Here is an 11,480-nt window from a genome sequence, read left to right as displayed (position 1 = left end):
CCTCCCTGGACTCTAAGGAACAGCCAGGCCAAGGCACTGGCCTGGGTCAGAGCAAGGAGACCATTGGGAACAACTTCGGGCTCCAGAGGATTTGTTCTACTGTCACAGGGCTCCTTTCAAGAATGTCCCAAGCCTGGTACTGAGGGGTATTGTCCAGTCAGGCCTGAAAATGTCCCTCAATCCAGGGAACTCTTTCTCCAAAGCCAGAGGCAGATGCAGACTGCAAGCCCTGTCCACTGCTGTCTCGGTCAGGCCCTGGCCACCTAGAAAGTCCTCTGGCCCCAGGAACCGGTTGTTCCCTTCCAGTCACTGCTCAACCCCCTGAGAATCAATGGCTCAGCAGCTGCTGCCGAGGCTCTTGGGAAAAGGCTGAAAAGGATCCAGGGCCTGTCTGCTCTAGGGGGAGACACAGAGATGGTGCCCACCCAGAGCAGCCAGAATGTGGGAAGTGAATCATATTGTGTGCGGGCGAGGGAAGAACCGTGGAACAGAGAACAAATGTGTGTGTGCACGCATGTGTGTGTGTGTGCGCATGCTTTTGTGTGTCCCTCTGAGTCAGTGTGCCCCTGCCCCCTAGAACTCCGCCTGCCAACAAACGTGCTGTGTTCTCAGAGCAGTGCCCAGCCAGGCTCGCCCACCCCACCGAAGCCCAGGATCTGCCACCCCATCAGGAATGCGGGGTTAGGAAATGAAAAACAGGGTTCTTGTCCAAGATAATTTTTTTTTTATTATTATTTTTCTCTCTTAATTGGATTCAGTGTTTCTCACTCCTCACACACACCCTTTCTGGTGGGGAATTCAGGTTTGTGCAAAGCGCAAATTAGACTGTGCTTGCTTGGGCCCTTGTCCAGCAGCCCCTCTCCCTCATCTGGGCTTGCATGCGCGATTCCCTGCATGCTGACCCCTGAGTCTGGCCCTCTAACCTCTGCCCGGGCATCTCAGGAGCATCAGGAGGAATGGGGCTCCGTAATGCAGAAGTGCCTGAGATAGTTCCTGGAATGTCCTCATCCTTTTCCTCCTGCTAAGGCCACCTGATGCTTCCCTCCTGCCCTTGCTGGGTTGCCCACCAAAAAGCCTCAAGTTAAAAATCCAGCAGCTGAGCCATGCTGGAGCCCTGGGCTCCTGCTCAGAGTCTCCCCGGGCCTGTCCAGGCCATCCCTGGCAAAATGCTGGGCTGACGACACTGTCCAACCTGTTGGACTAACACTGTGGATGCTGCCTTGCTTGCTGACTTAAAAAAAAAAAAAAAGACCAGTCTTTCCCCTTCTCCGTCTACCTGGCCCCAGTGCCTGACTCCCTGGCATCCACGAGCTGCTTCCCACTTCTCACCCTGAGGACCGTAGCTTCTACAGCAGGGGTGATTGGTGCTCCAGGGCGCCAGACAGGCTTGTGTTGCATATAAAAACAAGGTGATGTTCTAAACGTCTAAGAATATTGGTCCCCTGAAATGATTCTCGCTGCCTCCCTTTCTCCCTATCCCTTCCCACTGACACCCTGCACCAGGTCCTGGCACGCCCAGGTTACCCAGGGACTATTGATGCCAGGCTGGGATTCTAGACAAAAATCCTATAACTTTTTTTTTCTTGCTAGAAATCACCATTACAACCCTTACCTCAGCAGATATAGTTTCCCGTATAGTTTATAAACATGATAAGACATACAGTTTAGTAACGGAGTGGGGCAGGGGACCTGTGCGCATTTGTATATATATATGTATATATATATATATATATGTGGAGTGTATATATATATAAGTGGACATAGGTATAAAACTGCACCTTCTGTGAGAATCTCATTGCATGTGATGAAGTTCTAAATTTCAGCCTCTGATGATCTTTCCTTTGGTAATTGGTTCTTGGACCCTAGCAGCTGCGCCTGGGTCTGCCAGGGTTGCCTGAGACATCAGGAATGAGAGGCATTACCCCCCCAAGGGAGGGACCGAAGGTGGCATAGGGTTGGGTTCAGGGCAGGTTGACTAGATGACCTCAGACAAAGGCCAAGATGCCACCTGCCCCAGTACTCCCAGACTGCTGGTTGACCCAGTCAGCTCTTGGGAGAGACTTTGTTTGTTCTGAGTCCTGCTCCTCCAGGAATGGCAGGGCCCTTGAGACCTCTCCAAATGATCAGGATTCCACAGAGCCCAGCTCCCACGAGGGGCACTTGTCCCATTACTGCTAAAGAAGGATTCACTTTGCGTGCCTGTTACCGCCTTGCTGGAGTGGACGCTGTCCATAGGTGCTCGGCAGGGGCTGGCTGGGACAGCTGGGTGAGATGCGCTAATCCCTTCCCATCTAGGGCTATACACTTTGGGTTTATAATCCACCGAGTAGGGTCCAGACAGCAGCTGAAGGCTCTGTCAGCCTTTTCCTGAAACCCAGCAGATCTTCCACTTGTAAGAAAAGAAGAAAATAAATTTTGTTCCTTGGCGGACACGGTGGCAGTGCTGGGTGCTGGTGCCCTGGGTCCTCAGCGGAGAGTGACCGCCAGCCCCAGTATCCAGGCAAGGAGGGAGGCCCCCAGGAAATTGCCAGAGGAGGCCTGCTGCACCCCACTGGGAGCACGGATGGGGGTCCTACGGGCACACTTGCCCTTCCTCTTGGGCCGTGCTGTGGGCATGATGTCAAAGCTGAACTTGTGCTGGTAGTCAGGGGCATAGTCCTGCAGCTCGTGGGGCTGCTTCCCGGTGCCCGCCTTAGAGATCTGGTTGCGGTTCCTGTGGCTGGTACAGTTCTTGCCTGACTTCTTGGAGCCTGACCTGGAGCCAGGCAGATGGCTGTGCGGGTGGCCCTTGTCCCTGGCGGGGCCGTAGGGTGGGTGATGCTCTTTGCGGGCAGCCCTGTCGGTGGTGGTGAGCGTGTGTGATTTGATCTGGTGTGGGGACGCTGGGCCGGTGCAGTTCCGGAAGTCCTCGGCCCTCAGCAGCTTCAGGTCCTGGCCTTGCCTCAGCTCGGGGGACACACAGGGGACAGCAGAGCTCGAGCCTCGGAACCTCCGCAGCCATTCCCATAGCGAGCGCGCCCTGCAGCCGCAGTCCCAGGCATTCCCGTTGAGGCGGAGGAACTCCAGGGCCACCAGGGGGGCCAGGCAGTCGCCCTGGAGCTCCGAGAGGCTGTTATTGAAAAGAAAGAGAGTGGTCAGCCTGCGGAGATCATGGAAAGCCCTGTGGTGGACCCACTGCAGCTGATTCTCGTGCAGAAGCAGCCTGTCCAGGTTCACCAGTCCCCGGAAGGTGTTCTGGCCCAGGCTCCACAGCTTATTGCCATGGAGAAACAGGTGGCTGAGGTTGACTAGGTCCACGAAGATGTCGTCCTGGAGGTACTCGATGTGGTTGTCCTGCAGGTAGAGGTACTGCAGGCTGTGCAGGCCGCTAAAGATGCCCGCCGGCAGGGCGCTCAGCCCACACTTATAGAGGTAGAGGGCATGAAGCTTTACCAGGCCCTGGAAGGTCTCAGGTGCCAGCGTCCGCAGCTGCCGGTTGTCGCCGAGGTCCAGCTCCTCCAGGTGCACGAAGCCCTCGAAGGTGTTGGGGTCAATGAAAGTGATGTTATTAGAGTAGATCCACAGGGTGACCATGGCAGGGCTGAAGTGGCCCTGCCGGAGGAGGGTGATGCGGTTGTTCTGCAGGAAGATGCGCTCACTGTCCTCGGGGATGCCCTCGGGGATGGCGGCAAAGTTGTGTGCCTGGCAGCTGACCGTCATGGGTGCTGGGTAGCACACACAGTCCCGCGGGCAGCCACCGCCCAGGGGCAGCTCCCCAGCCAGCAGCAGGAGCAGCAGCAATTCCACACAGCACCCTGGTGAGGAGAGAGACAGCAGAACCAGTCAGAGACTGCCCAGCAAGGTGGCAGACAGATGGGGTGCAGAGGGTGGGGAGGGGACCAGCATATGATCTTCCTAGGTCTGCCAAGGAGGATCTTATCTGTGCTGTGATCAGGAGTCTTTCATGGCCCCTGGATGGAGGAAGACAGGACTCAGAGTCCAAGCCTGGACTTCATCTAAGACTAGAAACCTCTCCCTACTTCTTGGCAGCTACCCCAATGGAGGATTTTTTGGGGGATGGAGGATACTGGAGATTGAACCCAGGGGCACTTAACCACTGAGCCACATCCCCAGTCACTTTTGGTATTTTATTTAGAGACAGGGTCTCACTGCTTAGGGCCTCGCTAAATTGCTGAGGCTGGCTTTGAACTCACGATTCTCCTGCCTCAGCCTCCCAGGCCGCTGGGATTAGAGGCATGCACTACCGCACCCAGCCCAACTGAGAATTAATCCCCAACTTGGACTGGGAGGTAAATTTGGGGTGAAGGCCCTGGATCAACCCTGTACCTTCTTAGCCCTGCCCCTAAAATCCCTAGGCCCTGATGAGGGTGCCTGAGCCGCCCAGCCTCCTCAGTCTTTGTCAGCCCCACTGCAGTGAAGGCCACACCCCGAGACACAGCCTCTAGCCCTCATCCCAGCTCTGCCACTAGCTCATCGTTATCTGCATTCACAGATAGTGGTTCTAACAAAGTAAATATCTCATGCAGAGTCCTGAGGAATCGTTTTATTTAAATAATTCCCAATAACAAACAAAGCACGTAAGCATGACACCATAGTGCTCCTCGAAAGATATTTCATTTACATGTTCAAGTATGCGACACCCCTTCTGTACCTCAGTTTCCTTGTTTCTAAAACACAGAGAGGATAGTTCTCACTCACAGAGCTGTGTGTGTACAGAGAGAGACGTGTCTGTCAGGGACTGGGGGGTAGCACCAGGGCTGATGCATGAAGCTTCTCTGGAGTCCACAAAACTGCCAGACCAAGGCTGCCCCCGATCCTGGTCCACCTTCTGGCCCTTTCCCCTCTTTCCGCCTCGCTTCAGCTCCCAGGCTATGGCTGCAAAACCAGGCCTTGCCCCTCAACTGTCCAGAGCATTTCCTCTGTAGCTTCCCTCTAATTGGGCATTAATTAGGCATTCGTTAATGGATCCTTAAAATAATTTATTTTCGGATGTGTCCAGCCTGTGGTCGGGTAATAGCCCCGTGCTCATTATTGGAGCAGCCTCATTATGGACGATTGTCATTACCTGCCTTTTTCCAGGGTCACAGCTGACCCAAGCAGCCCAGCAGGCACACAGGGAGGAGGGGAAAGGCTCCAGGCCCACAGAAGCCCACCCTGGAGGGCCAGGCAGTCATCTCCCTGCCTGGGTTGGCCTCTTGCCCCTTCTATTCTGGTTTGTCCAGCTGGGCCTCTCAGGAGAGCCAGGGTGCCTAGGGGCAGCTCAGTTGAGTCTTCCTGCTGCCAGCTGCGCACTGAGCATGTGGGATGAGAAAAGCCAACCTCTGGGCCACGCCTGAGTCTGTCAGCCACCCATCCAAGCTCCCAGGACATCGGCTGCCTCAACCCAATCGCTGCCCAGGTTCCCAGCTGAGCAGGTCCCACTGCCACCGCCACCCCCTCGTTCCCGGTAGAAATGGCATCGTAAATAAGTGACAGCTCCCAGCTGTTGGGAGTTATGGGCTCCCAGAGAGTGGCAGCTGCTTCCCGTCCCCCTGTAATCACCCGGCTTCAACCGAATGTTTCCAGCACATAAAAATCATCGCACATAATTTAGTTTTTTGCATAATTGGGTTCAGTTGCGATTTCAGAGCAATTATGACCTCGGTGGTGGTTGCAGCACAGCATCAAGGACCCTTTCTGAGCCAGGACACACTTTGTGTAGCCTCTGCAGTACCTTCAGTGACCTGAGCTACTGGACAGCCTATAGGCTGGTTCAAGGCAGCAGCTGCCTCTGCCTCAGTTTCCCCTTCCAGAAAATACTCGGAGATGATGGCTCTGCCAGCCCTCTCCCTCAGAGTCCTGGGTGTGGCCTCTAGGCCCCATGGCCCACTTTAGTCTGCCCAGGGATGGCAGGAACCTGAGGGCTCAGAATCTCAGAGGACTTGAGGGGAGGCTGCCCAACCCCTCAGTCTCCATACCCAGGTTGGAAGAGGTTCAAGCCACACTGGACTCTCCAGATCTCCTCATTCAGCCCACACCCTCACCCCTGCTGCGTAGGCTGCTTTCTTTCAGGAGTCCATACCTGCCAGAACCTTCCCCAGGGAGCCACCCTGAAGGAGCCCAGACTTAAAGAGCATTCACAGTGCTCACTGTGTCTGTCCCACAACTCAGTCTGAAGAAGACATGGCTGAGCCGGGCCTGGCAGCTCATGTCTGTAACCCCAGAGGTTCGGGAGGCAGGAGGATCGCAAGTTCAAAGCCAGCCTCAGCAATGGCGAGGTGCTAAGCAACTCAGTGAGACCCTGTCTCTAAATAAAATACAAAATAGGGCTGGGGATGTGGATCAGTGGTTGACTGCCCGAGTTCAATCCCTGGTACCAAAAAAAAAAAAAAAAAAGAAAGGAAGGAAGGAAAGACCACAGCCATGCAGCCTCTACCAGGGGTCCTCTAAAGACAAAGGCATTTCCTCCCCTCAGTCTGCAGCCACGGGGGCAGGGACTGTGGCAGGCTTAGCGCTAATACCACTCGACATTTGTACAGCTCATTTCAGTTGACAAAGTACTTCTGTCCACACTCCTCTGATCCTCAGACCCACCCTATGTGGTGGTGGGGGTGGCACCTCCTCCAGCTGCAGTTGTGTTCTGTCTCCATAAGGCCCCAGGTGAAGCCCTGTGGGGAGAGGGTTTCCCCCTCAGAGAGAAAGCAGATGTTTCCAGGGAATGCTGGTACACAGGGAAGACCATCCTGGGACCTGAGTGTAGCTGAAAAAGCCCAAATGCCCCCAAATCCAGGTGTGTACTTAGTAACTGATTTGTGAATGCACCATGGCAGGTGGAAGGGATCAGATGGCAGGGTGGGGTGGAGACAGAGGGACCCCAGTAGAGGCTTGGCCCAGGGCTGACCTGTTCTGTCACCTCAAGGAAGAACATGCTTTATGTTGGGGGTCTCAGGCAATAAGGCCATAGGGACTGTATGTAGTAGTCACTTCCTTCCAAAGGCGGGAACAATAAAGGGATCCAGATGACTGGTGGGATCTGGGCCCAGGGCAGCTGCTCTCCATCCTTCAGTACTTCCCAGATACCAGGGTCTGTGCCAGGGAGGCCTCCCTTCCAGATCCCCACCCCGCCACTGGGAATCTCAGCTGAGTCTGCTTCGCCACCCTGAAAGCCAGTCCATCTCCCAAACCCTGGGCTGGCTGTCCCAGCAAGCCCCACCCACTTCTGGCACCCCTGCCTGAGCCAGCAGGTGTCAGCCCTGGATTGTCACCCTGCCAATTTCTTCCCAGGGAGATGGTTACTGCGTTGCCACAGCTCCTTCTGTGCCCCCTCCATGTGGCCCTTGGGAGCCAGGACCCGCTGATTGCCTGATTAATGTACTAACAATGAGGCTGATGCTTTTGCTGTGCATTTTAAGCTTGCAAATTAGTAGAGATCCAAGTCTCTGAGGAGGGGCCTTGCACCTCCTCCTACCAGCCTCCTCAGCCCCCCTCCCGAGTGGGCAGGGGGTGCTCTGCAGGAGGAGCCCGAAGAAGGCAAAGCAGCACCTCCCCGACGCTCCTCCTCCAGGTGATATACTCAGCCATGTTCAGCTACTCCGAACCTCCTGGCCTCCCCACAAGTGTTCACTTCACAGTGTCTCATTCCTTCCTTCCTCCATTCTATACTTGCTCGGGGTCCAGGAGAATTAGAGGTGCCAGTGTGGGGAGGGCCCAGGAATGAGCTGGGTGGGGCAAGTCCTCATGGCTCATGAGCAGATGGGGGAGTCACAAAACCAGGCAGCCCAGCCAAGTGCTGGGGCCCGAGGTAGATGCCTGGGGGTGCATGGGAGAAGATGGAAGTGGTGGCTCAGGAAGGCCCCTGCCACCCTTGTGCCACTTGCTGTCTTTGTTCTGTCACTAGTCAGCTGTGTGATGTAGGTAGCTCTTCAACCTCCAGAAGTATTTAATCTGTGAAATGGGGGTGAGAAGGGTCCCTGCCCCATGGGGGCTGCGTTAGGATTCAGTGAGGGGATGTCTGCTCAGGGCTTGGCATGGCATCAGCCCAGAAGACAGGCACACAGGCCAGGGAGCTGGCACTGTTTCCAGGTCCTTCCTGCAAACCCAAACCCCTACCTGCCAGCAGGGACTGTGAGGACAGGGGTGAGTGGCCTGAACACAGGCAGCTGCCTCACCCAGTCTACTTGGCAGCCCCCGGATGTGCTTATGAACAGCTCCATGTGGTCCAGACCTGGTGGGATGTGTGGGAAAGCAAAGGCAAAGGGCACAGCGTGTGTGAAGGCACTGAGGTGGTACACAGGTGGCCTGCACCATCTTCCCCACCCCAGTCTAACTAGGCAGAGCTTCCAAGGAGGCTTTAACCTCTGCCAGTTGAGCTGGGAGGACCCAGGGCAGGGGTGGGACTGAGAACTCTGCACTGAGACCAGCATCCATAGGGCCCCTCTCCAGGCCCAGGCCAGACAGCTAGTGTGACAGGGGCTCTGCAGCTTCCAAGCCCACAAGGACACAACCCTGTTACCAGTTTGTTTGCATGGCTTACTCACAACCCCACGGGAACAGCACCCATTCGCAGAGGAGGAAACAAGGCGCCCTTCTGGCAAGTGGCTGGCCAAGCCATACAGCTGGTGAGCAGGGCAGTGGGCAGGACTTGTCCAAATCCCCCTGAGTCCTAGGCTCTGCCCCCAGCTCTCTGCTGCATGGGGTGAACAGAGCAGCCTCGGCTGAGGGCTGGTTGGCCCTCTCAGGCCCAGAGTCTCTTCCATGACAGCATGGAAGGGGCTGTCCTCCCTGTATCTGAGTTGGGGGATGGCCCCTTGAGCAGGCATTCCCATGGCCCTGGGGCAGGACTGTGGGCTCTCTGAGGCTTGGAAACTGGTCAATCACGTGATCAATTCCTCTGGCTCCGCAGCCCTCCCTCCGTCCTCCAGGCTGAGATCCCCTCTCTGCCCCAGCCTCACCAGATGCTCCTCTCTGAGCCAATCAATGCTAACCCAATGCTCTCTGCTGCTGGATAACGGCCTCAGGCCAGGCCGGCTGCACTCACAGGGCTGCTGGCGCCTCAGGCCACTTGGCACTTGCACCACTTGGGTCCTAAGCACAGGCCTCTTCCTGATGAGTCCCTTCTGCCCCTCCCAGACTGGCCCAGGCCTGGAGACAAGGAAGTCAGTCAGGGCATAGCCAGACGCCCCTCCTCAGCCCCTCTGCTGGGTATAGCGGGGGTTGGGCAGGAGGGCCAGCAGTTCTTGGCAGAGGCCAGGAAGGACACAGGCTTTGGAGCCAGAGAAACCTGGGTTCGAATCCTGGCTCCCCTATTTAACAAGCATGTCCCCTTGCTTGTGTGAGCCTCATTTCCCTCACCTGTAAAATGGAGGCAGTCGTGTAAAGTTCCAATCTGGCCCTCTCAACTGCACACGAGGGTGTCCACCGGCCCCACACAGTCTGTAAGTCGTCCAAATGTGCTCTCTGCCTACAAGCCTCCTCCACTCTCTTCTCCATCTCGGGTGAAGCGGTTCCTGCATTTTAGCTGCTCAGGCCAAACCCCTTAGAGTCATAGTGACCCCTCCCCTCACCCCCCACGCAACCCCCTGGAAATTCTGTGGACTCTATTTCAGAATTTATCCAGCCCCCGTCCCCTCCTCACAGCACCCCCATCAGCACTTGCCTAGACTGCGCAGTAATCTGTAAGAGGTCCCTCCGCCCCCACCCCCGCCCCTACCCCCGCCCCTACATCTAACACAGCAGCCAAGGAGATCCAGTGAAAGTCTGAATCAGAATATGCTCCTCCGCCCAAACCTTCCATGGCTCCCATCTCACTCACAAGGTGCCTCCTGGTCTGTACCGTGGCCCACGGACCCTGCCTCCCAGCCACACTCATCTCCCTGCTGTCCCTGCCTCAGGCCAGAGGCACGCTGCCTCCAGTCTGCACATGCTGTTCTCTCTACCTGGAATGCTTTCCAGGGTGTCTGCAGGGCTTCTTCCCAGTGAGGCCTCCCCCAGAGCAGCCTAGTTTAAAGGTGTCCCTTTTCTGTTTTACTTCACAGTATTCACCCTCTTCTAACATACCATATGATTTGTTTATCTTTTTTCTTTCTGTCTCTTCCCACTGACTCCATGAGGATGGTGATTCTGTTTAGTGTGTTCCCTACATGCAGTAGGAACTCAGTTATGATGGCTGGGTAAGGACAGCACCTTCCTGAGTCATTCGGAGAATTAGGAAGCCCTGGGCTCAGGGTCTGGCTCATAAGTAGGTGCTCAATAAACCCAGTGGTTCTTATTACTCCTGAGAAGATTCAGAACCTCTAAGGAGAGAGCAGATACTATCTTGGCTCTGTCCAAGGGTCCATCGATCCATTTCACAGGTGACCAGAGGGTGAGGAGTGCTCTGGGAAGAAGGATTCAGTCCCAGACCAACCCTGGGGCAGGTTTTCCCATGAGTGGGGGGCTTTCCCAGGACATGGGATCTTCAGTACTAAAACTGCAACAATCCCAAACAAACCAAGAACAAGTTAGTCACCCTAACTGGAGGCCAGGTCAGTGAGTCTCTCTAAAAAGACTTCTGGGTGCAGAATGGGGAAGGTCCAAAGCAGCAGATGTGAGGCATACGTGTTCTCAGACACCACCTTTTGGGTCCAGTGCCTGCAGCCAAGGAGGCATGCCTGGGCCCAGCCCGTCTGTGGGCATGTGTACATTTGTGCATGAGTTATTTTGTGTCTGTGTATGTACATGTGTCTGTGTGTGCATGCTGTGTGCCTGTCTGTGATTCTGTGTTCCATGGCTGTGTTCATGTGCGTGTATCTGAGTACATGTGCGGACACATGGGACACACATTTGTCCCTGGGGACCATCAATGGCATCCTAGGCCCCTTTCATCTTGCAGCATTCCTGCGCCTGCATACCATCCTGGAGAAGAGGCAGGTCCTCTCCTGAGAAAGGTGCACATCCCGGGGAAGGAGCCTCTAGATGTCCCTGGCTCAGCTTGGCTCAGCACTCACTCTCGCTTTGCTTTTACCTCGGTTCCTCCAGAACACCAGGATCCCTTTTGACTAAGGAGTGGGTGGCTCCTTATTGGAATAACCTTTCAGCTTTCATCTGCCTGGGCTGGTCCCTGGGCGCAGGCCTGGCTGGGAATGCCATGCTAATTGGGCTGCCAACTGCTCAGGGGACCTGTGGAAGCAACTCCTGGCTCCCTTACTCCCTGCCCATTGGGGCTACAACCTCCTCACTGTGGGGGGCTGTGTCTGGGGTGAGGCTGAAGGCTGGCCCATGGGCAGTAGTGCTTGCCTAGCATGTGTGAGATACTGGGTTCGATTCTCAGCACCGCATATTTTTTTTATATTTATTTTTTAGTTTTCGGCAGACACAACATCTTTGTTGGTATGTGGTGCTGAGGGTCGAACCCGGGCCACACGCATGCCAGGCGAGCGCGCTACCGCTTGAGCCACATCCCCAGACCCAATTTTCAGTATTTCACTAAATTTATTTATTTATTTATTTATTTATTTATTTAT

General features: G+C 55.3%; 1 protein-coding gene across 1 annotated transcript in view; it reads right to left on the bottom strand.

Moving 5' to 3' along the window:
* Window positions 1-738: 738 nt before the first annotated feature.
* The window catches only part of RTN4RL1 (reticulon 4 receptor like 1), a 76,072-nt gene continuing 65,330 nt past the window's right edge, over window positions 739-11,480 (bottom strand). Inside the window, exon 2 of the mRNA XM_081271801.1 lies at window positions 739-3,794. Coding sequence (XP_081127927.1) covers window positions 2,467-3,794 — 1,328 coding nt within the window. The 3' untranslated portion in view covers window positions 739-2,466. The remainder of the gene's footprint in view (window positions 3,795-11,480) is intronic.

Source organism: Spermophilus citellus (assembly GCF_964194105.1).
Source record: "Spermophilus citellus genome assembly, chromosome: 17".
NCBI classification, from domain to species: domain Eukaryota; kingdom Metazoa; phylum Chordata; class Mammalia; order Rodentia; family Sciuridae; genus Spermophilus; species Spermophilus citellus.
This window is presented reverse-complemented; position numbering and strand designations above follow the sequence as displayed.